The sequence below is a fragment of the Lissotriton vulgaris genome, chromosome 7 (assembly GCF_964263255.1).
Source record: "Lissotriton vulgaris chromosome 7, aLisVul1.2, whole genome shotgun sequence".
In the NCBI taxonomy this organism is placed as follows: domain Eukaryota; kingdom Metazoa; phylum Chordata; class Amphibia; order Caudata; family Salamandridae; genus Lissotriton; species Lissotriton vulgaris.
This window is the reverse complement of record NC_141695.1, coordinates 1,372,951,140-1,372,976,692: the sequence shown is the minus strand read 5'-3', so window position 1 is coordinate 1,372,976,692 and position 25,553 is coordinate 1,372,951,140. Positions and strand designations below refer to the sequence as shown.

The window sequence follows — 25,553 nt, the reverse complement described above, 5'->3', positions numbered from 1 at the left end:
ATTGTCACAGGTATACTATTTTAATGCTGCTACTTTCCTGTGTGAATATTTGTCATTCAGGATTACCCCCTCCCCCCCCCTTTAGCACTGCACACCACGCTAGGAAAAAGCCAGAGAACATTCACTGAGCCATTCACAATAACTGGGTGTTACTCAGGTCTGCAGAAAATGTTTTTCTTTTAAACAGCGTTTTTCACACAAATGAATAAAATACATGGTTACAGAACATATAAGACTGCACACACCATACATGTGCAGGTTTCTATGCTAACACCAGGATTAGAGATACCCACTGTAGTGACCACCTCTTGGCCCCACAACCCCTTGCGAAGTAAGGTCATTGTTGCTTGCTTGAGCGAACACCCTAGTTCCCTACAATTCCCTGACCTCTCTCCAGAAGGTGTTTATAACAGCCCAGATAAACAAGAGATTAAAGAGGCATTTTATTTAGTCATTAAGGAAGCATTAGGGGACAAGCTTGTATTGGACTACCCTACCTTCTTGACTACTGACACATAAGGACAATATATACATATATATACTTCACTAAGAGATACAGATGAGCTATAGTGGGCAGCAACAAGCTACGGTAGTTCTGCACATACTAGATAAACAAATTAATAGCAGTACAGAACACTAGCGCACAAACCCTGACAAAATTTGACAAGCGACAAATTACCTTGATATCTAAAGCGTGGAACCTGTTGGTATTCCCACTCACACAAGGTACTGAGGTAAGAGTATTTACACTGCATTTGGTGCAACTGTGCCTCCCAGTGCCAGCCTGTAGACCTGCTACCCAGAGCCCACACCCTACACTTGAGGGGCCACAGTATTCACAGAGCTCCCCCTCTGAGGGGGACACTCAAGACATACCTTTGCAACTGCCACTGGTGTCCCATCAACGTCATATACTACTGAAGAGTCCTCCACAGAATCAATACAGTCAGAGGGAAGTGTAGTAAGTAGCGAGAGCCCCGATCTCACACACCATCACTCATTGACATCATCTCCTCCAAGCACCAACTGCCCGAGAGGGAGGGAGATTCACAAGATACTCACGCCCCACTAGGCTGGGAACATCACACATTATTTCTGCATGCACTCCACGACCCCAACTTGCCCCTGGTTTCTGAGCATCCAGCTGAGCAGCTGCATGAGCAGCAGCAGCCCCCACCAAGTATCATAGAGCGGTTACAAAGACACCCTTCCACAACGCACTAACAATTATTGTGGGCATATTTACAAAACTGCCAGTTAAAAGGAGAATAAGATTGTCAAAATGTGCTGCCACCAATTGCCCACCTCAAAGATAGCTCTAGGAGATGAGCAGGCAGCCCACACAATACCCAAGACTACAGATCACGGTACACATAAGGACGGCTGTGTTGTTGCCCTTTCTGAGGATACAACACCATCATCTGTTCAGGTCTCGCCCCAACGCATACAGTCATCTGGACACTAATAGCATCCCTGGGAATTGACACAACAAACTGTCGCAGGGATTCCGTTCTCATACAGAACTGTGCATAGAGACTTGGAATTTCAGTGAATTAGGGTGTGCCAAAACTCACCTTAGTACCCAAAATCCCCTACAGACTAGCTACAGTGTCTCATTTGTGATCACAAACCCCCAATGCTTAGACAAACCACAACATGGACTTAGTACACCTCAGGTAACGTGGAACACATGAACACTCTTTCGTTATACAATCATTTCAATCCAGAACTATGAGTAAAAGAGGACACGTGCATATTTAAAATGTTTACTCACTAATGCAGTGTTCTCAAACGCAGTATCTTAGCTAATACAAGCAAACATATTATAAGAAACAAAGTAATCAGCAGAGCCAAAGGTGCAGGATGAACAAAGTCATATTGCAAAAACTCCTGCGACCGTAAGGAGGCATAAAAAATAAACGTGACATCCGGAGACGTCAATGATGCTGCCCATTGTATCCACCGAGGGTGCAAAGCCTTAGAATTAGGTACACTGGCCTTCGTAACTGCATCCAAAGCAGGACACGGGGTTACAACCAACATGCGTTTTCCCTGTGACAGAGCGCATTCCTTCAGAATCGCCATCTGTACAGCCGTCAAAACTTTCTACACAGTGGAAAATTGCATTTCAGCCAAAGTATACAAGTGTGACTTGTAAGCAATAGGTACTGTGTCTCCTTCGTTAAAAGTAAGGTATGTGAAACCCACCGTCCATGGGATGATCCTTATCACCAGGTTGATGTGGTTATCACAAGTCAATAAGTATTTAGAAGCAAGAAGATCAGCCTGCAAAGATTGCAGTATAGCCAAGTGCTCTGGCAGCCAGTTTGATTTGGTAAAATGTGGTTGTATCAAAGCATACAAAGGCTTGATACGCTGGGCATATTCAGGTATGTATGTCCTACCAAAATTCAAAAATCCCAGCAAAGACTGCCATTTTTTCAGAGTTGTCGGAGCGAGCAGTTGTGCGCATTTCTCCAAGAAGTGAGGAGCTAATCCTCGACCTTCATTGTTGAGCTCCTAGCCCAGAAACAACACTGTGTACTCCGCAATGTGCGATTTTGCAAAGTTGAATTTGTAACCGAAGTCCGCAAAGCTACAAATTAAGCGGTCAACTCGACACAGATGCTCCCAAAGCTCGTCATCTGTGAGATAAATGTCATCCACATACGAACAAGCATCTGGGTCAGCTCTCTCCAAGAGAGACTATGCGGGCAGCAAACACCCCAGGACTATTCATATAGCCCATCGGTAAATGTTTGAAATGTTTTTGGACACCGCCGGAAGTAAAGGAGGTCCATTGGGAACTCAGATCATCCAAATGGTGGGCATAAAAACCGTTGGAAATGTCAAGCGTGGTTTTAAACCGCTTACGCACAAGACTATCCACTAAAGCAGAGCCGTGAGTATTCTGTACTGCACAGGTACGGCAATGCGAGTATAAATGCCGGTAATCCAATACCAAACGATATGAACCGTCAGGCTTGGTCACAGTAAAAAGAGGGTTATTCATTGGTGACACACAAGTTTCAATTACTCCCTGATATTCCAATTGTTCAAGGATTTCCGCAAAGGAAGCCTTAGCTACGCGCTTTATGGGATATTGAGGTTGAGGCTGTGGCATAGACTGCAAAGAAATCTCATGGTGTGGGGAAAATTTATCCCATCCACAGTGTGTACGGTATAGTGACGGTGTGAGGGCTTTAGCCCACTCTTCTGCAAAATTCGGCGCATGCTCCTTTGAGACAGTGTGCACGAAACTTGGGAGGATTACCTCCTCCCCTCTTGGAGACGCGAGCACAAAAGGTGGGGGCAAGTCAGCCTCTGCTAACAAAATGTCATAGGTAGTCGTAAGATTCTCCCAAAATACCCCTTTTATGGTACGTTGAATGTCAGCTTCAATGAATAGGACTATTTCATGAAGTCGGTCAGGGGGAGCTACTCTAGTGTCAGCTGTCTCCACAACAACATAACGATCAGTCGCTGTCACCTTCAGTAGTGGACGCAGGGCCTCTCACACTATGGTAATCTCCGCCGCGCTGTAGAGCAAGGTCAGAGCCCATGTCTGATTCCGAAGCTGCGTTTTCACTATCGGTAGCATATCTCGCTGTTAAAGCGGCAACTTTCTTTTTCTGAAACTGGTGTTTCTTCGGTGTAGAATCGTCCTGCTTGCCTTTACCGTCTTTCGGGCGGGGCTGGTCGCGTCCTTGCTGGCCACCCCGACCCCTACCGCCTCCTCCACCACCGGTCGAAAAGGCCGATGACTCCTGAAAAGAACGAGGAGAGCATTGATCAGAAACCTGAAAACGATCAGGTGATTTTATCATTGCGTTACGCGCAAGTCATAAACACGTTCTGTGGGCGCAGGCAATGGAGACGAAGGACGAGATTCCTGTTTCTGTTGTTGTTGTTGCTTTCCCTGTTTTTGTTTCTTCGGCCAATTTTGTTTTTTGGTCTTGGGCTGTTCGTTAGTTTCTGACTTCTGTCCTTGGGGTTGTTTTTTCTCTTTAGTAGAAAAAGGCTGGAGACCCCTACTATTGCGGCCCACGGTTTTATAAGCCACCATAATAATCCTCGCCAACTGTCGGGGTTTTTCGGCATCGGTAATCGCCTGCAAAGCATTGGCCACCTGAAAGTTCACCGCATCCCCCTTGACATTAGCAAGTATGAGATAGGAAACCACGTCAAAGGTACCACAGAGGCGCATAACCAATTCAACAGCAGCCTCAGGTCCGTGCTCATCCTGAACAGGTTTAACGACCGTCGGCAGGACAGTCCTAGACCGAGTGCCGTAACACCTTGTATAGACCGCCGCAAATGTCTTACCCCAGGTCTCACAGTCACCGATTTCAGGGGTCAAGTCCTTCGGTAAGCTAATTGTCAGAATCCTGTGTTTTTCACCAGGAGTCGTGTTAGGAAATACCGCTTCCAGCTGGTCAAACTTCTCGGCAAGCCAAAAAGGAAAATCATCCTTTTCTTGGGGGCGCTTGCCCATCACAGCGTTGACCATAACGGGGCTGAGTTTCTTTCCGCCCTGTCCGGCAGGAAGAGCCGCACCGCCCGGGGCCCCGCCTGGGAGGTTACGGGTAATGTATTGCACTACTGACCTAATCACGCTAATTGCGACTACATGTAGTCAACTTAACTCAACAACGTTACATGCCCCGTGTTGAGGATGAGGTGTAAATCCAGCCAGAACAGGCCAATTTGCACCCGGAATGGACAAAGGACCTAACCTCGGAGCTGCTAAAGTATGGGGTAGGACGCCATCAAATCAAACGCGATGCTGCCAAGTATCTATAGGAATCTCCTGTGCCCTATACGGTGCATATTCTTGGGGCACAGCCGTGGGAGTGTACGTGTCGAACACACAAGTATTTACGTTCATAGCTGGGAAGGTCACCCATGAGTAAAAAATCTCATACGGGAAAGCCACCTCTGCACTCACCACCATTATCACGGCCATGCCATCTTCGGGGACATTATAAGTCTGCAAATGATTGCACACCGCAATGCGGTTATGTTGCGCAATGTCCACCGCGGCCATAGTGACACAGAAAGAAAGAGGTACAAAGTAAACTTTGTAACACAACTGGGTAGTAATTCAAGGAAACCGTTTAGAAAGATTCAAGCTTGAAAAGACCTATGTAAATATAGGTAGGTTTGTCTGACACTACCGTTAACCGGAAACAATAGTGAAGGGGTTATGGACTGAATGTTGTACTACTCAAGTATCATGTAATAAGACCACCAACGGTTGGGCGCCATGTCGCAGGGATTCCGTTCTCATACAGAACTGTGCATAGAGACTTGGAACTTCAGTGACTTAGGGTGTGCCAATACTCACCTTAGTACCCAAAATCCCCTACCAGACTAGCTACAGTGTCTCATTGGTGATCACAAACCCCCAATGCTTAGACAAACCACAACATGGACTTAGTACACCTCAGGTAACGTGGAACACATGAACACTCTTTCGTTATACAATCATTTCAATCCAGAACAAGGAGTAAAAGAGGACACGTGCATATTTGAAATGTTTATTCACTAATGCAGTGTTCTCAAACGCAGTATCTTAGCTAATACAAGCAAACATATTATAAGAAACAAAGTAATCAGCATAGTCACTAGTCCATAGAACACAAAAGGTGAAAGCATGGTAAAATGCTAAAACGAATAGGGTTCAGTAACACCTAATTCTCACCCTCCCTAGCTAGTATATTATATTATATCTAAGAAGGTCTCTTTGGGTTTTAGCAGGGCGGCCCCATACCTCAAGATCCTAGTGGTAAGAGATCACATCATCTTCCACCAGCTCTCTGCATGCGAAGCACCATCAATTGTGTTTCTATGCTCTTGTGCAAAGCAATATAAAATGCGCCTAAAGCCAGAATTTGGCCGCAGCTGCATGTATGTTATGTCTAGGAACGTGCGAAGATCAGACCTCACAACAACCACTGTGTTGAGATATCCTTTAAGGTTTCTGCACTCACTGTACAGACACAGCTCACCAAGCAAGGCTGATATCAGAGTAACAACATATTATTTTCGCATGAATCAAAACATTCTACTAGGCTCAAAGCTAAAGCAACAGCTATGTGTCGTGTGCAGAAGCAGCAGAAAGGTAAAATGGCGTTTAAACTCCTAATAAGCTCATGCTAACTTAACACAGCATATAGGCAAAGTATTTCTATATGACAAAACTTGCAGCAGGTGAGACTGACAATAACACCTAGTGGAGTTACACCCTTACTCCTTTCTACACACAACGCAGAAGAATAATGCCAACACCCACCGCACCTCCACCAGCCTATGACGCAGATGGCATGTATCCAGGACAGGTTATCAAGACTGACCTAGAACACTCATCGAATGACCCGGCAGCCATAGGCCATGACGATATCTCTGTCCCAGACATCTCAGATGATTCACGAGACAATAGACCAGAGAATACACAGGGCCAGCTATCCCTAAGCTCCCAAATCCCGGTGATGCAGGGTGCCACATCAGTAATGCCAGGTCAGATTGACACGCTATTTACAATAAAAATTACATATGCTTCCAACTCTGCAGCCCCCCAGCAGGAACAGGACCAAGAGAGCGATGGGGCCTCTGGGGGTTCACAGCACAGCTCCCGCATGCCACACCCCAGACCTAACCGCCCAGCCCCCACATCCATCACTGAGGATCATAATCCCTCAATAACAAGAAGTAGACATTATGGCCCATTCCGGTCCCCTAGCCAGCAGCATTACAATACACAAACACACTATAATGGGTGGCACCCCCTTAACACTGGTCCCAAGCGAAAGGAAGAACACCTGCTACAGTTCAATCAAGAAAACAGGGACAGCGAACAGTATCCCTCTGACGTAGTCACTGAGGAAGATATTGGCAGGTGGAGGACAGAACACGACCTATGCCAAAGAACGGGTAGGGAAACAGGGGACATGTCACATGAATAGTACTCAAGAAGCCCTACTGGCAATACAGCAACAAGGCAGCGACTGTCATTACAAGTATGTAGGATAGAGGATAGAATGACTGAACTGATGGGTGGCTTGGGACAACTTAGTAAAAAGCAACAACCAACACTCAATGAATTAGCGGTAGCTGCAAGCCTAGCAGGGTCACACAGTGGTGGGGTCCCAACTATCATGACACAGCAAGGGCCATGGATGGACTTACATCAGGAAGCCCAAAGTGCAGCCCTACCACAGAGCAACACAGCAGCTTCTCTTACAGCCAACTTCTTAAGTATACCCCAGGCTCCACCATCAGTCATTAACTACAACACCCAGGTGACACCACCTCCTACGCTTGTACCCCAGGCATCACCTCCAGTAGTTACACCACGTAGGCCAGTAACGCCACAGCTAGACCAAGATAATTTGGATCTGTCAAACGTGCTTGAACGGGCAGAAAACAGGAGGAGAAGACAGAGAAGAACAGAGATAGAAAATATTGCAGTGTTAGGTAACGATGAGCGACCTGAGGACCTCTCACAGGAATATGATGTATCAGGTACAGCACGTCTGCGCACCACCAGATCTAGAGCACTGCACCGCATGACCCTTAACAGGCCAAGACCACCACTGACCAATGGTCTAATGCCAAGTGAGATAGTAATACTTGGAGAAGGGTCTGAATAATATGTCAATCCATTCTCAGATAACTTGGCAGGCTGGACAGAAGCTAATGCTCCTCAAATGAAGGTGTGGCCCCGAGAAGGATCTTTTAAACCAGAGGAAATGGCCACTGCTGAAGAGTGTATCTTGCAGGGGGCAGGAGACAAGGATTGGGACTATGAGTACATGCGCCAAGGCCTACGGGTCTGACAGAAATACGCACGCAGGTACGGCCACACAAGACCTACAGGGGTAACACACCAGCTGCCCCTGCTGTTTAAAAATGTCAATGACTCCCCCATCTCTGTCTCTTGGTCCCTAACGGAAAAGAACATTTGAAGATTGAACTCCCACCCCTCACAGAGGGTGCGGGAAAGTGCATACAAGCCTTTGAAAAACACACTGCAGGTGTTTCATTGGCCATTAGGGATGTGAAAAGTCTGCTCACCTCCCTGATTGGAGAGGATGCAGAGGATATGTTTACACGCATCCACACAAGACTTTCCACCACTAATACAAAATTATATGGTGATCCTTTCAATAAAATAGGATCAGCGCTATGGAATGAACTGCGCCAGAAGTTTCCCAATGTCCCAGACACCGATCTCTAATGTCACAAACAAGGCAATTAGCAATTGAAAACACAGGTGCTAAATTAGTACAGCAAAAATTAAAGGAAAGTGAGGCTCTTGACACAGTTATGGTAGGCACACCAGTGAGTCAAATGGCTGCTGTTACTCATTTTCCACAAAGTGTCTTGAATGTACTAGGAGATAACACACAGGTAACAGCACAACACATACAACCACAGCTACCTCAGCAACACATGCCTGTGCACCAAATGGTGCCCCAGACACAAGCCCTTGTACCACAGGGAGCTACAGTACTGCCCCCAACAATTCGGTTTCACAGGGCACCATCCAGCAGTACCAGGCTGTAGGATATTCAAGTTAGGACTGCCCACAGTTAACTCTAGTGTGTCCCGTGTTGTCATGTTTATCAATGCCTCATTTGTCAACAGTATTCACCTAATCCAGCTATGAAAACAGTTGCCTCAAAAATACCAAGGCCCAAGGTTCCTTTTAGAGAGCTTCACATTGACTATGTAGATGTGATTGACAGGTGCCAGAATTACCGATACCTCATTGTAGTAGTGTGTCCTTTCTCACAGTGGATTGAAACTGGACCATATGTCCATGGTGACTAAAGGCTGCAGCTACCTTCCTGCTTCGTGAGGTCATATGTCGCTGGGGATTACTGGATGCCAGTCGCAGTGACTCACAGTGACAGTGGCAGCCATTTTTCAAACACCATTTTTGACATTATTGCCACAATGTTGGGAGTAAAACATAAGTTGACTTCAGCCTATCACCCCCAAAGCAATGGTATTTGTGAGCACCTCAATGGCCTGCTCAAGGCCAAGATCAGTAAGATAAGTGCCGCAATTGGAAAGAAATGGCTCTTTTACTTTTCCATTGCTCTGTTTACACTTAGAAACACTCCCAGTTCTGATCATCACCTCACACCCCACCAGCTTGTCACTGGCAGATCAGTGAATGTGGTTGTTCCCTCCACCAGACCTAAAGTAGACACTGAAACGTCTTCTGATATTGTGAAAGCTGAATTGTTTGTTCATTTATGTGCCCTAATGCGTGCTCCAAAGTTCCTTTCCATTCAGTTATCAAAGACAAAGAATAAGGGTCCTATTTCTGCTGAACTTACGCCTGTCCACCTTGGGACACAAATCTTCATAAAGAAACAAGTCCGGAAGTGGAGAGACCCCAAATACGAGGGACCATTCCAAGTCATTGACTCTTCACTTACTGCTGTTCGAGTAGCTGAACGCAAGGCATGGGTTCATCTGAGCCACATGAGGATCCACCCGGCACCGTCCGAGATCTGAACATTGACCGAGAGGAGGGCATCATATTTTCACTGGGTATCCAAGAACATGAGCATGGAGGTCGTATGATGGTCTATGGACTGAGACGCAGCAACAGACCCACCCCCATGTCAAGTTTTCACTGAAAAAGATATGTACAGTTGCCATTATTTTCTTTGTTATGTTTGTTGCTTCAATAGCTGTATTCCACTGGTTTGCAGTACGTTCAGAGAGAGAGAGAGGAGCTACTAGCAATATTAGACCTACCACCACAACAGGGCACCCCATGTTCAAAACACCTCCTGGTAACATGCAAGATGGGATAAGCACCAGCAGTAGCTATGACACCCCTGTGCCCACCTTGCCACCTTCCACACCCCCTGCAGACCCCACAGAATGGGACTTGGTACTCAATATCACCTTGACTCCCCGTGTGCCAGGTACCCCTAAACGTTCCCGACAAAACAAACGAAGTATCAGGTTTAAAATGGGTCACGAGAAAGTGCCAGTCAGATATACTTCATGTACCCAAAGTAAGAAAGAACAGACTGCGCAAATTTCAGACTGGGTCAGTAATCTCCTAAACACAGTTGTTTACACCTTCGACCAGCACTCTATGCCTGATTTCCACTCCCAGCGCCCTAGTAAGCCAGCAGAGGATAATGGGATTCACAATACACTATTAGACAACATGTGGTACAGAGACATGAGGGAGGTTGGAAGAAAGGTCACAAATGAGTCCTGCTTTGTGTGTTCACACATTCCTCACTCTGTAGGTGCAGATAAATTGCTCTTTCCCAAAGAAGTCCCACCGCCAAATGTCTCCTACACCTGTTTCTTTGCCGCATACATGGGCAGATACAGCTCCAGTCAGCCAAAATAGATGATGCATTTGTAAACTCTACATAGTGGGATGACAAGTATGTTACATTTACAGTTGTCACTAGCCCATTGGAGTTTGAAAGAAGAATGGAGGTTTACCGTGATATGAAAGTGCCTGCCAACATAATACAGGTTTGGGAATATCACTTTAAGATACTAGGATACTTCACCTTCCCAACGCCCCCATCGAAATGCCACTCACCCAAACATCAACAAGACAATCATACCAGTGACACATGCCCTTGTCAGTGGAGACCAACTCTGCGCCTATAGGCCAATATTTATTTCAACAGCAAGTGGAATGGCCCACATGACTTGATATGTAAGGCAGCCTCCTTAGGTAGCCCAATTGCAGGACAAGAGCACAAACATTATATCAATGAGGATATTGGGAGGGAGTGTGCTGAGATATGGGCACAGGAAACTATAAGATACACTTTCAATGAGGGTACAACATACAAACCAAAAAGAGCATACAAGCTAAAGTCTCCTCTCCTTTGCTTCCTAGGTAATGGAACAGTTCCTGTGGGTCGAAATACTAATTGCAGCAACACACTTTTTAATTCGGACCTTCAGTACGGCACCTCCAGCCTCATGGACATCTATTGGGCCTGCGGAGAGCACATCTACCTGCAGCTGCCTACCCACTGGCAAGGACTCTGTTCAATCGTCACAATGCATGAACTGCATCTGGTTGTTGCAGCAGCAAACATTTCCCCTATTCATGCCCACCCGATGACAGGTGATGTCAATCTGCTCCACCACCGGAAAACGGAAGTCAAGAAGTATTTCTCAGATGGCCCATTTCACGAGATTCCCCAAGATTTCCGCCTTTTCAACGATGCTGAACTTTTCTTTGGGGGCGCTGTCCCCCTCTTCCAGACCAAAGCCAATGCCAGCTGGCTGCAAGTCACAAGATATGAACTAATGCAGCTTATCAACAACACCTGTGATGGGTTCAACGTCGTGAAAGAAGAACTACGATGAAGTAAGTTTCGAATGCTAGCAGATTGATGTTTTTTCTTCAAAAAGCAACATAACATAGAAGAGAACTAATGCATTTCCCTTCCAACAGAACTGACATAACGATAGGATTAAGCGTTTTTGAAAGAGTAACACGTGAGTGATGTCGACTGCTCATTATTTACATTTCTTGTCACCACGCACTCGGGGTTGCACTATGGTTTAGTCACAAATTTTTACCCTAATTGCCCAATCGTTTTAACGTGTATACATGTTTTTTGATATTGCACAGTGATTTGAACAGTATATTCTTCTCTGTCTTGCTTCTAGTTTTTGTCCTAGATGAAGGGCTTTTCAGCCCGAAATGCATTGGACTGAATAAGTGATTATTCTTATTGAAATAACGAACTGCACAAATGAATTATATGGAATGAAATATGAACTTATGATTATAAAATGAGAGTATTTCGACATGAAAATTAGCATGAATTTTTATTTACATTATTGATGCGGAGTATTCTAACCACATAAGAGTCGAGCGCCAGGGGATGCTTTCAACATCCGTTGGAATTACAATTTTTGATTTTCTATGTTATATTCTGCCATATGAAATGTTGCATTTGCTATGTTCTCTTTTTACCCTGCTTTTTCCCTTTATTACATCTAAAAGTGTTCAAATTGTAATTGCAGGATTTCTCACTTATAGGCAGATGTGAGTATTCCTAGATAAAATGTGCTTTGCTTTTTGAATGTATTTTACCTCAAATTATAAATGTGTCTTTAAGGTTTGCACACTCTCTAACTGTTAGAATGCTGTATTCAGTAAAAGCAATCTGATCCACCTGGCTATCTGAGAATGCGGAGCACTGGATTCAGTACTGTGATTTTTATGCCTTTATATTGAAGTTTCTTGAAGTTGCATCTTCTTAATAAAACTGTTAAACTTTCAGCCTCAGTTTCCATGGCTCACATATCTGTTTTCTCTATTTTTAGAGCAAGCGTTCCTGGACACCCTGGTAAAAATGAAGGTGCCCCTTTTGTCCCTAACTCACTCCCTCGCTGATTCCCTGCAAGCTCTCAGAGCTCTGCGCTCAGCCCATTGACCTTTTGCCCCGTAATAAATCTCCCTCTAACACTTTTCAAAAGTATGTAGGTCAACACCAAGAAGGAGACAAAGTGGCCCACCTCGGAGAGTGCGTGCGATCGAACCGCCCCCCGAAGGTCCGCCCAGCAGTGACATGGATGACGATGAGGCCGACGCAACCACCGTCCATGTGGTCAGGATGTTGAACTTCCTCTCAGCTGCTCAGCCTGCCTCACCCATGTGTACCGTCAAGATACAAGACCAGACAGTGGCGGCCCTCATCGACACCGGGGCCACCATTAACCTCATGGCAGCCAGTGTCTACAGGGGTTTGCCGAATCCCCCAGCGCTTCGCCCCACCAGGGTACAGGTCTGCGCCTACGGCACCAGGTCTGCTCTCAGACTGTGCGGAGTGTTCCAGGCCGATCTCTCCCATGAAGCCGCCCACCAGCAAGTCAAGGTATACATCTCTCGGGAAGGTTCTGGATTCCTGCTCGGCTGCAGGACTGCACAAGACCTCAACTTGATTAACTTTGCGTTAACCGTCCATGCCCAGGACATGGATAACCTGCTACACGGCTTCGAGAATCTGTTTGTTGGGATTGGATGTCAGAGAGGCCCTGCAATTCGTCTACACATCGACAAGTCAGTCGCCCCAGTCACCCTTCGTCTCCGGAGAATCGCCTACCACCTTCGCCTCAAAGTAGAAGCAGAACTGCGCCTTTTGGAGAGAGACAGAATCATTGAACGGGTGCGTGGCCCTACCCCCTGGGTGTCACCCATCGTTGTTGCGAAAAAACCAAAGAAACCTGATGCTGTCCGCATCTGTGTGGACATGAGAGTCCCCAATCTCGCCATCAAGCGCGAGCTCCACCTGACCCCAACGGTTGACGACATCATTGTAGAATTGTTGGGCTCCAAATGGTTCTCAAAAATGGACCTCCGCTTGGGATATCACCAAATCCCGCTTCATCCGGACTCTCGCCCCATCACGACCTTCTCCACCCACGCAGGACTGTGGCGCTAAACTTGTCTCAACTTCGGCATCTCCAATGCTGTGGATGTGCTCCAGAACATAGTTAAGAATGTCCTCTAGGGGTTGGATGGTGTCCTAAACATCTGCGACGACATCCTTCTGAATGCACCCACCCTGGAAGAGCACCTCCAACGCCTCCATGCCGTCTTCACCCGACTCCGAGACAGTGGACTCAACCTCCAACGCGAAAAGTGCAAGTTCCTGAGGAGAGACATCAGTTTCTTTGGATACCGCTTATCCGACAAAGGCATTGGCCCCGATCCGGACAAAGTAAAACACATACAGAATGCTCCCGCTCCGAAATCAGTGTTCGGAGTCTGCAGTTTTCTGGGTATGGTTACATATTGCGGACGCTTCCCCAAAATCTGTTGGATCTGACTGGTCCCCTGCGAGACCTCACCAAGTCCACCAGCCACTGGGTGTGGGAAGTAGAGCAAGAGGAGGCGTTCCAGAGGAGCAAGGCCGCCCTTTCAGCCAACACGACTTTGGCATACTTTGACCCCAGGAATGAGTCCCATCTAGTGGTAGATGCTAGCCCCACGGGTCTCGGAGCAGTGCTAGCCCAGCAGCAGGCCTGTGGAGAGTGGGCTCCTGTTGCCTACGCCAACAGGACCCTTACACCCACGGAGCAATGATACTCTCAAATCGAGAATGAGGCCATTGCAATCTTATAGGGTTGTCGCCACTTCCACATCTATCTGCATGGACATCCGTTCGTGGTAATAACTGACTACAAACCCCTACTCTTACTCTTCCACAGATCTTCATCACGCTCCCCCCCGAGAATAGAGAAGTGGGTGTTGCAACTTCAGGAATTCTCATTCACAGAGGAGTACCGATCAGGTACCGTCAACCCAGCGGACTTCCTGCCTCGGCACGCTCGACCTGTCACGGAGCCAGAAGCAGCAGAAGCCACGGCCACAGAAGAGTACGTACGGATGATCATTGAGCGGTCCAGGCCCCTCCCTTGGACCGCTCAATGGAAGAAGTGATCCAGGCCACTAAGGACGACGACTGCCTCCAGATCGCTATCCAAGCACTATCCTCGGGTGACTGGAAGCCACTCCAAAACCCTACGTCGTTTCGCACCACAGAAGCGCAATCCACGCTGAAGGTTTTCCACCAGGTGCGCCAAAAGCTGTCAGTTTCCACAGATGGCTGCCTCCTAAGAGGTCCTCGTCTCATCCTACCAGGGCGCCTGCCTTACCAAGCCGCTCTCCTCGCGCACGGAGCGCACCAAGGGATAGTGAAATCTAAGAACCGCCTCAGGAGTAAAGTTTGGTTCCCAGGCCTAGACCAACAAGTGGAGTCCGTCATACAACACTGCCCGCTGTGCCTAGCGACCAGCCTTCCCAGTCGACCAGCACCTGTGATCACTGAGGCGGGTCCCACATCCCCATGGGAAAGAGCTAGTGCGGATTTCGGCAGCCTCCCGCGAGGGAAGTACATGTTGGTTGTCGTAGATGACTTTTCACGGTATCCAGAGGTTGAAATCCTTTCCTCCACAGCAGCTGGAGACATCATACCCAAACTGGAAAAGGTTATGGCAACCCACGGCCTGATAGGGGAACTCCGCACAGACAACGGCCCACCCTTCACCAGCACTGAACTCTCGGAGTATCTTTTGCCCCATCGGATCAAACATCGCCGGGTGACCCCCAGGTGGCCCCAGGCGAACAGGGAAGTAGAGCGGCTGATACGGACACTAAACAAGACTATCCAAATAGCTCTTGCCGACGGCCTCATCCTGGAACAAGCCCTGCACCAGTTCCTCCGGGAATATCGCCTCACACCTCACTGCACCACTGGGATCTGCCTTGGCAGAACGTTGAATGACACCATCCCACACCATCCGGTGTGGACAGAGTCCCCAAACCCTCCGAATCAGTCGCTGGCACGGCAGACAAAGACCAACCAAGATGCATCCTGGAGAAGACGTGCTGAAGACAGTCCCATCGCTGTCGGCGACAGAGTACTCGTACGGGATCGCCACCCAGGCGGAAAGTTCAGGATGCCGTTTGAGGTGGACCCATGGACTGTGACGGAAGTCAAAGGCACCATGGTAACGGCCTCCCAAGGTAACGAGAAAGTAATTAGGAATGTGTCATTCTTCAAGAGGATCCCCGCCTACGAATTCAAAGAGTTCTCAATGCCCAACGAGCCTAACACCCCGGAGCCGAGCAGCCCGCAGGGCCCAAGAGGAGACAGTAACTGCCGCCTGGCAACCAGTGGAGAAGATAGCCGAGTTGCCCCTGCTCCAAAAAGTCCCCACATCTAAGAACACCGAAGTAGCCAGTCGGCGCTGGATACTGAAGAATCAACGGCGGCGCCTCTGACATCCCCATCCAGGAGCAGTCAGAGCCGGTACAGCCTGCAGCCTCATCCTCGGCTGTCCCAGAAGTACCAGGACTTTGTATCCCGCTGTCGGCCCCTATGAGCTAGGAGTAGAAGAACTTCAGCGAGCCAAGAAAGACTGTTCCATAAGTGCCTTATTTGTTAGAGACTTATGCCCACTGCTTTGTAGTTTAAAATGTTCTCCCAATGTTGTTTGTTTTTGTTCTTTGGGTAAAGGAGGAATGTAGTGTTTGCCTTTAATGTACCGACCCACCTCGCAACTGTTAAGAGGGGGTGGTCTCTGCAGACCCGGACAGCGTCATCACAATAGGCTGGCCGAGCGTAGGCTCGGCCAGCACGCAGAGCACCTAATAAATAGCCCAGGGACCTGGGCGTGGGTCAGTGTTAATCTGGCCACCAACTGCATGACCTGTGAGCCTGTGTCCGTGGTGTGCTAGGCCTTGTCCAAGGACTCTACGGGATAAACAGGACTAAATTTATCAGAATGCAAAGAAAAATCAAGTAATAGATCTGCTACTTACTTGTGTATCAGAGAACCTGTGATTGTTTTATGAAAGCCAATGAGATTATTTCTAAAGCCCAATAACCAGCTCTGCCAGGATTCCCAGGTCCATTTGTGATATTGTGATATCCAGTCCTGTTTTTCTTGAATTCGGGGACTTGTAATCTTGTTTATTCCATTATAAAACAGAACTACAAGTCCCTGAATTCAAATTTAAAAGAACCTGCCCTGGAGTAGAACACTACGCACGGACCAGCTAGAATAACATACAGGACACCTGATTCAGGCAGGAGGCTCCTGAATTTTAAAGCCACCAGTAAACCCCCTCCATCCTTCCCTACATCTCGTAAAATCCGAAATTGGTCCAAAATCTCTATAGACAACTGGACGGAGGCTCTTAGCACCACCAGACCGATACTCTCCCATGACCCGACGACAAACAACAATAAGTACAATGAGTGGATCACTGCCTCTCTTGACCTGGTTCTCCCTTTACATCCATCTGGGTCAAAGAGGCAGAGTAAATCAGCACCGTGGTACACGGAAGATCTTAGGGACCAAAAGCGCTCCTGTAAAAGACTAGAGAGAAAATGGCGTTTGACCTACAATCCTTCTGATAAAGCCACCTACAGGGAAGCCATCAGGAACTATAAATTGGCAATAAAAATTTCACAAGCAGCTTACTATAATGATAAAATAACAACGTCCAAGTCTAAGCCGAAAGAAATATATCGTATAGTGAGCTCCCTGATAAAACCTTCCCTGTCCATCGTAGATAATGATAGTTCCCCTTCTAAATGCGATGAGCTGGTTGATTTCTTTTTTCAGAAAGTTAATAAAATCTACCTCTCTTTTCCCGATCCAGCTACTGACTCACTCCCACAATACTCGGACTCAGCACGGGACATGGTAACTCCCTTTCACAACAAGCTGGAGTCCTTTCCATTGCTGAATTTGGAAACACTGGAGTCTCTGGCACAAAAAATAAAATCTGGCTCACCGCGTGACCCTGCTCCTCCGGCCTCGCTGGGGTTGGCCAGTAAAACCATCTTCCCTACTCTTCTGGAATTATTGAACTCCTCCATTTCGAGTGGGATGGTACCTGCGACATGGAAGCATGCAATGGTACGGGCCTTGTTAAAAAAACCTTCCCTCGACCCAGCTAATCCTAGCAACTATCGCCCGATTTCTCTGCTCCCATGGGCATCAAAGATCCTGGAAAAGTACGTCAATACCATTCTGACGAAGTTTTTCGAGGAAAACCACCTCCTCGATGCTTCCCAGACGGGCTTTCGCCCAAAACATGGGACAGAGACCGCCCTATTGGCTGTGACTGAGGAGGCGAGACGGATCTTGGATCGTGGGGGATCAGTGGCAGTGATCCTCCTCGATCTGAGTGCCGCGTTCGACACGGTACATCATAAATTTCTGTTGAACCGTCTCGCCGACCTAGGAGTGTCTGGAGAAGCCCTGGTTTGGTTTGAGTCTTTTCTATCGGACAGAACCTTCCAGGTCTTTGACGGCACATCCATGTCATCAGACAGGCCTCTGGGGTGTGGAGTCCCGCAGGGGTCATCCTTGAGCCCCACGCTCTTCAACGCATATATGAGGCCGCTGGCTGGGATTGTTCGTCCGCATGGGATTAACATCATCTCCTATGCGGACGACACCCAGCTGGTGGTCTCCCTTACACAGAAGAGTGGCCTCCAATCACCGCCCAATCTAGCGGCGTGTATGGAGGAAGTTAGGAGCTGGATGATGAGCTCATGCCTGAAGCTCAACGACGATAAGACCGAGCTCATGCTCCTGGGCCCGGCAGGCCCCTCTACCATGGAGCTGCTTTGGCCCGCGAGCATGGGGGCGGCCCCTGCCCCCAGAGACAACATCAAAAGTCTGGGGGTATGGTTGGATAAGTCGTTGAGCCTCAATACACAGGCCACCAAGGTGTCAGCCACATGTTTTGGTCTCCTTAGGGTGATAAAAAAAAATTCTTCCCCTTCTTCCATTTGAGGCCAGACAAATAATCATACAGGGCCTTGTCCAATCTCGTCTGGATTTTAATAATGCCCTCTATCTCGGGGCACCAGACTACACCTTTAAAAAACTCCAGCGCACTCAAAATTGTGCTGCCCGTGCGCTACTGAGAGTCCCACGAAGAACTTCAATAAAAAATGGCCTAAGAACGCTACACTGGCTGCCTATCAGGGACAGAGTGAAGTTCAAAGCGCTGTGCATTGCTCATCAGACCCTTTGGGAAACTGGTCCAGAAATCAACCGCTCCCTGATTTCCCCCTACTTGCCCAACAAGGTGCTTCGATCTTCGACTGCATCACTGGCCAAAATTCCTAGAATCTTTAGAGCCAGAGCAGGTGGACGTTCGTTCTCGTACAATGTGTCAAAATTGTGGAACACCCTCCCTCTGCAGTTGAGATGCAATTCCAACCTAACTAGCTTCCGGAAGCATCTTAAAACTTTTCTATTTTAGCTACCACAAACTACTCCTGTTCCTCTGAAGGTATTTCTGTGTAGTCACAGCGCCTGGACGCCTCAGGGCAACTGTAGCGCTTTATAAATTTTATTTTCATTTCATTTCATTTCACAAAGAGTTTTATGTGTTGCCTTCTCTCACCTAAACTTGTTCCCACTTCAAGGCAGGTCCGTGGAGAAAATACCATTCATCAGACGTAATTTTCCAAAATCTCATTCCTGAGTCTAACTTCTTCCTGAATTGGCATATAGCAATACATTTTAACCTAATAGTTTATTTCGCTCCACTTCAAGATGGCTCCCTATTTTCCTAGGACAACTCGATTACTCCCAATATGGCCTCCTCACTTTTCGGTGACCTGATATGACTCGTTCTCAAAAGACTCTATTTTGGAAACGGTAACGATGGAATCCACAATGGATGTCAGTACTCCCCGAGTATGTATGCCCGTAAAAAAGGGGAGGGGAATTCAACAACAAATAACTGGTTTATCGGGTACTGTGACTGCTTTCTGCCACTAAGATTCTTCCAAAACACGTAGTAATCAGCCCCCAGGAAGCCATCGCTATTTTTTTAGTTGAATAGCAATTTATTTTTGCTTTGTATACATTAGGAAATTTTCAGATAAACAATTCACGGTACAGACTAACTTGACACCAATAATTAAAAACATAATCAAATACCCATGATAAATAAAACATATTCTTGGTTATTTAAATTAAAATTACTTTTAAGATAGAGCAACTTACTTTACTCAGTAAGCATTTCCAGTACACCACCTATAATTTAAACTTAATTTTTTTACCACTGTTTTCTGAAAAAATAAACAAAAATTACCCTCTCGCATGTAAATATGTTTTGTTGCACACTTAATGATGGCGGCTATAATTAGAATACTTCTAGGCGTACGGCGTGCTTCGAATCTCAAGCGAACACTGGTGTAGATGACTTGTCCGAATGACGTTATTCACGTTTTACGTAATATCAATATAGCAATACTTTCGGTTGTCGAAACTTTCTTTACTTGGACTGCTTTTTTTCAAATGTTTATCACTCCCTTATTTTTTTAGGAAAAGTTAATATGTGCAATATTTAGCAAAACGAAATATTTTATTGATTTCCTTTCTGTACTCAAGGACACACACAATCCAATGCACAAGTGCTTTTAGAAAATGTAAAACGTAGTCTTCTTTGCCGCTTTAACCAGGAGTCCACTTAAAAGCATCGATTCAGAAATGGCAACAGCTCGAAGTTCCGTATTTTGCTTAGATCATCAGTGTTTCCTCTGAAAACGCTTTATGGGCGGACCTAAGCTACTGAGGAGGCCATCTCGGAAACAGGCATTCTGTAGAGCGACGTTTTAGAACATCCTTCAGTAGCAACGAACCTTACCCCTGACGTTAAGATGGCTGCCGTATAGAACATGCGCAGAATGATCCCACCAGCCAGAAGAACAGAGGGGGCCCGGGGCGGGGAGGAGGTGGAGAGGAAGAACGGAGAGGGCCCTACCGAGCATCTACCAATCTTGCAACAGCCGCCTCGGTAGCAGGCGACGGGTTGCAGCTCACTCAGTGCTCCCTCAAGCTCAACCCTGTCCCAAGCTGCAGACGGCCACCGCTTCCGGGGTCCAGGGTATGAGGGGCCAGCAACGGCCGTGGGGCCTTAAAGGGGCCGTGGCACCCATTGTGAGAGAGGAAGAGTGGGGACAGTCCTTGGCATTGTTTATTGTCCCACCTCTGCTGCTCGTTTAAGTTCTGCGTTTAAAGGTTTCAGTCCTGGGGGATCCTGAGCCCCCTCAAACATTTCATTCGATATTTCTCCCTTATGTAGTAGCTCACTGCTTCCTGCATCTATAATTTGTCTCATTTGTTGCTCCTCTTACAGAAAATTGCCTATTTGACTTGCTCATCCTTTTGTAATTTACCTCCTTATTGGTTTTTACATCACGCTAACACAATAGGACAATATACACCATACGTTACTTTTCATTGATCACTGTTTCCCATTCGTTACCCCAGAGGAGAATTTCAGCAATTTATTCTGCATACAGGGAAGTGTTGGTCTATGCACCATCTTTCAAAGTATTTCGATTTATTTATTGTTTTGCGCAGAAATGTAACCAATATATTGCACGTTATTGTCAAATATCAAACTCCATACCCTTCTGGTGCTCTAACAAACCTATTGTAAGGTTTGTGTTTTAGACCACTTGCTGTCCACAACACTCATATGTGTTCTCTGACCACCTTGTAGTTCCTCGTACGTTATAACTACCTGCCTTATTTTTTCCCTTGATAAAGTAACATTCAACTTGTTGCCATCCTTGGTGCTTTTTTCATTTCCTGTCCTCGTATTGCCCTCCCCAGATTAATTTGCCTCCCATATGCAGATTATTTTACATTCTCATCACTCCATCTTGACTCTCATGCTGAGTTGCTCCATATTTGCTAATTTACCCTTTCTGTTGTCCCACATGACAAGTTACACCACCCGCTGGAGACCCTGCCCCCTCTTTTCCCCTCGTGCTTTATATATCAGCTTACTGCCACCCTGATCTCTTCCTTATTGACCTTCATACTTCATTTGTCCCTTCTACTTGAACCTTGATTTACCCTTTTCTGGTTCTCCATCTCAGGTGAATACCTATGTTACCCATCATACATTAGTTAATCTTGACTTGTTGATCCCACTTAAATCACAATTGACAGTTTGATCTTTCATCGTTTTTTGTCTTATCCCAAACTTGAACTTCCATCATTTTCACATCTACTGTTTTGTTTCAACATTTTATTGCAGCCCTTTCAGGCTCTTGGCTCTTCACACATTTAGTTCCACTCTAGTTTTCCCACCCGTATATTGGTGGATACCCAATACATCCCCTTGTCTCTCAGACCTTTTCCCCACTGCCATGGTATTCCTTTCTCTGCAACTGTGCTCATTCAGATTTTTTACTTTGTGTTCTTTTAATTCCTCCTCTCATTTTTCATCTGTATACCCACTGAAATCTTGCATTTTAATATATGTACAATAGTTTACCCATCAGGAGTATTCTCTGTACTGCCTCCTATTTTTTTTTTTTAATGTAGTACATGACAGCTTGTTGTTCTTCTTTGCCTTAATTACCTCATCCCACTCCTGTCCTGGCTTCATCCAGATACATATAATCCCATCTCCTCCCTTTGGACACTGATGGCCTTCCAGGGCCCCAACAGGTCCCTTGGGGCCCAGCTGTGTAGTGGCAGCGTATTCAGCAGCCTCGGAGGTCTTATCCAGCCCCCAATGACTGCTAGTCTGGGGCAGAAGTTTTATTGCCCCAATGGAGCGGCGGTGTTGGCGGCTGCTTCCACTTCATCTTCACCAACCACAACAGCCGTGCAGTCTGGCTCGCACCAGCAGCAGCTTGTCAACCATCATCACCATGGACCACAGGCCGGAACAATCCAAAACCAGGGCATGCCGGCTCGGCCAGTCGATACCAGGACTGCTGTGGTGGACCCTGAGCCTGACCGACCGATTGGCTATGGAGCCTTTGGTGTTGTTTGGTAAGTAGTCTTGAATTGGGCTGAATTGAAACAAATTATTGGTCTGTTCAAAAGCTGGGGAGCCACAAGGCCCAAAGTCTTATATAAGTGTAGAAGTACAATGTCTATGTTTTGCTGAGCCTTTTATGGTTGCAGAAGCGGGGGTGGGGGTGGGATTTTTTTCCCCATATGGTTCTCTCTTGGAGCCATTGGTGTGTTTGCATCTTGTCCTGTGCAATATGTAGTTGCATAAGATCAGCTGTGTTTCACAACCTCTATGTGATATTGAGTTGAGATGCCCATGATATTTTATCTTCAATGTAATATGTGACCTGTATTTGTGGGAGGGGAGGCAGTGATTGCTCGTTGGTCTAGAGTTGCACTGCTGAGACTGCCATGTTTTTCTTAGCAAGAGTGGCATGGGTGCATGGTTCAGTGATTGCATGATCGGGCAGCTTCATTATGCTATGGTTAAGGGGCTTGTCCTGCCAACTTGCTTGTGGGCTGCTGCGCTGGTCCCACTTCATTTTCATGGAGGTTGTGTGATATGGATTGGACTGGCCGCAATGTCCTGCAGTTGCTTTAGAAGCTTTACTGGGTTTATATGACGGAACTGTGTACAAAGATGCCCTAAAAATTTGACATGGTTTGAAAAGATAATCTTGCATGTATTCGTTTTTACTTCAGGCCCTGTAACTAAGAACCCTCTTTAATATTTTTGTTGGTATATCAGCTTTGTCTTTGAAAAAATGATCCTTGGATGTGCTAGTTGCCTAGTTTTATAAATATTGGGTTCTGCTAGTTTTGCATCACCATAGGGCTTGCCATGTCTCCTAGTCTGTTTCTGACCAGTTGCCACAGTTAACGTCTGGATTTTGTAGAAATTATTTCATGGTTTGAGACTTGAAATCTGTATTTTTGAAGTACTGTAAGCTAAGTTTACCTTTAGCAATTGAAATGCCCAACTATTTAGAGGATCAGGCTCTGCTTAAGTTTTACTTATGAGGTCTATTTGTCTGCCCTCTAATGATTATTGTAGACGAATCTCAAGTAGACAATCAATATCGTATTTAATAAGCTCAATACTGAGGGTTACATTTAAGCCTAATCTTGTACCTAAAATGAGAGCGGGTAGTGCACCGTTTATTACATTGATTTCCTTGAATAGAAACCAGTAGTTTGTACATTCCATTTCTTAATTCTATGTATGGTTTCACACAAAGAATAATATATCGTATAAAAGAAACAGATTATGATCGATATTGATTTAATTGAAAAATCAGTTGTGTAGAAGCTATGATTTGTTGTGCAATTATTTACAAATGTACAACATTTGTGAACTTTGAGTTTAAGATATATAACATTTATACAATTACATTGTTATGAAGCCCAGGTATAAACTAAAAGTTTCCATCACTATTCTTTTTTTTTTTTTTTTTTTTTTTTTTTTTTTTTGTTAAATTTTTGAAAACCTTTATTGTGCATGAATAAAAGAACAAATACGGGCCTACAACCATCAGGCCGGCCACGATACTTCGTCAGCACAGGTGCGAACAGTACAGTTCCCCAGCAGCTGTAGTTAAGGTTAGCAAGCAATGAACGTTACATTGGAAAGAATCATGTCGCCGGGGGAGAGGAGAAGTGAAGGTTAATTTTTTTAAGTTTTTATGCGTTTTCGTCATAAGGAAGTCAGTGAAGAATAAGTACTAAGAGGATTCGAGTCCGCACAATGGCTTCACAATATGGGTAGGCGGCGTTGTATCTGAAAACAACAACGGAAGTTAACATCAAATGTAGTGTGGCGGTGCAAAACAGAGGCAAGTTATCTACTATCATTTATGCACCCCAAACATCGCCGCCCCCTCCCTGCCAACCCCAACCTAGACCCGGAATCGAACCAGAGTAAGAAAGCGCAGAGAATAGAAAAAGAAGGCCCATAGAACTAAGAGTATATCAAATTACCCCGCCCACCCTGCAACATTGTGGAGGCTACGGCCTGCCCCCCCCCCCCCCCCCAGAGTGCCTGTCGCCCCGTAAAACCCGAAATATAGACAAGGAAGAAGAAGGAAGAGAATGAAAAAAGAAAAAGAACATTAATACCTATAATATAGGGAGTGAGAAAGAATGAATCAACCTAAACTCCCAAAAAGAAGAAGGCGGGGAGGAGCCCACTCGATACCAAATCACCCGGAGATCCCGGCCCTCCACAGAGACCCACATCATAAACATCGGCCATTACTGAAGCGTCAGTACAGAATCAATTAATCATACAATGCAATTGTAGAATGACATCGTGCGATGTGTGCCCATTAAACACGTTAGCCAGTTCCAACCCCATCCCCTTCAGCCAGCAAAATCAGTCCGTGACGAGAGAGCAGCCTAGCCCTGACCCGATCGTGGATGTAACCTCGAGCAGACTTCCCCAGGAGAGCCCCTCCCCCGTGCACATCAGGACAACATGGCCGCTTGAAAGAAGAAGACAAAGCAGGATCCCAAAATGGCCACCGGCCATCGGTATAAGGTCCTTTGTCCACCATACTTAGGTCCATAAGGGCATCTGAAGAGTAGGGATTCCACGGGGAGAAGGGTGAAGGCCACCAGTGAAAAGTCGACAAGTAGGACAAAAGTTGCGCAGCTGGGTCCTCAAGTAAACTCGGTGGTGCAGGCAGCAATAAGTCAAGCCCGGAGGGAAGGGGAGACAATGTAGCAGTCACGGGACTGGAGGGCTGCCAGTCGTCGGCTCCGGTAGAGGTAACAGCAAGTTTAGTATCAGCACAGGCACAGGGAAACATTGTATCATCATAGATCGGCGAAGGCAGACTCACACTTAGCTGGGGGCAGACGCTGCGTTCGCGAGCCCCATTAGACATCATGTTATCCAATCGCTCACCCAGTGCTTGGAAGCCATCACACATCTCCGAGCGGAGATCACGGAGGGCGGCCAGGATAGATCCATAGGATGGTGCAAGCTGCAGTTCCCTTGAGTCAGGTTCCAGCGCCGGTGCTCGCAAGTCGGTGTACCGCGCCGGCAGGGCAAGGCTGTCCACGGGCAGGAATGCATGAGCTCTCTCCAGCCGCGGATGATCAAAGGGGGCATGGTGCCGGTCATACGATAGTGGAGCTGGGGAGGGCTCAGCATAGGCGAGTATCTCCTAGAGACCTCGACACCACCAGCGTCGAAGGCAAAACAAGCACACCTCCCCTAAGCCGTC

At 46.6% G+C, this 25,553-nt stretch overlaps 1 protein-coding gene and 1 pseudogene across 1 annotated transcript in view; both read left to right on the top strand.

Annotated features, from left to right (window-relative positions):
• Positions 1-10,201: 10,201 nt before the first annotated feature.
• LOC147703737 (uncharacterized) lies at positions 10,202-11,379 on the top strand (annotated as a pseudogene).
• Positions 11,380-20,263: 8,884 nt separating this feature from the next.
• LOC147703736 (serine/threonine-protein kinase NLK2-like) overlaps positions 20,264-25,553 on the top strand; it is a 373,675-nt gene continuing 368,385 nt past the window's right edge. Inside the window, exon 1 of the mRNA XM_086932073.1 lies at positions 20,264-22,362. Within this exon, the coding sequence (XP_086788199.1) occupies positions 22,010-22,362 (353 nt within the window). The 5' untranslated portion in view covers positions 20,264-22,009. The remainder of the gene's footprint in view (positions 22,363-25,553) is intronic.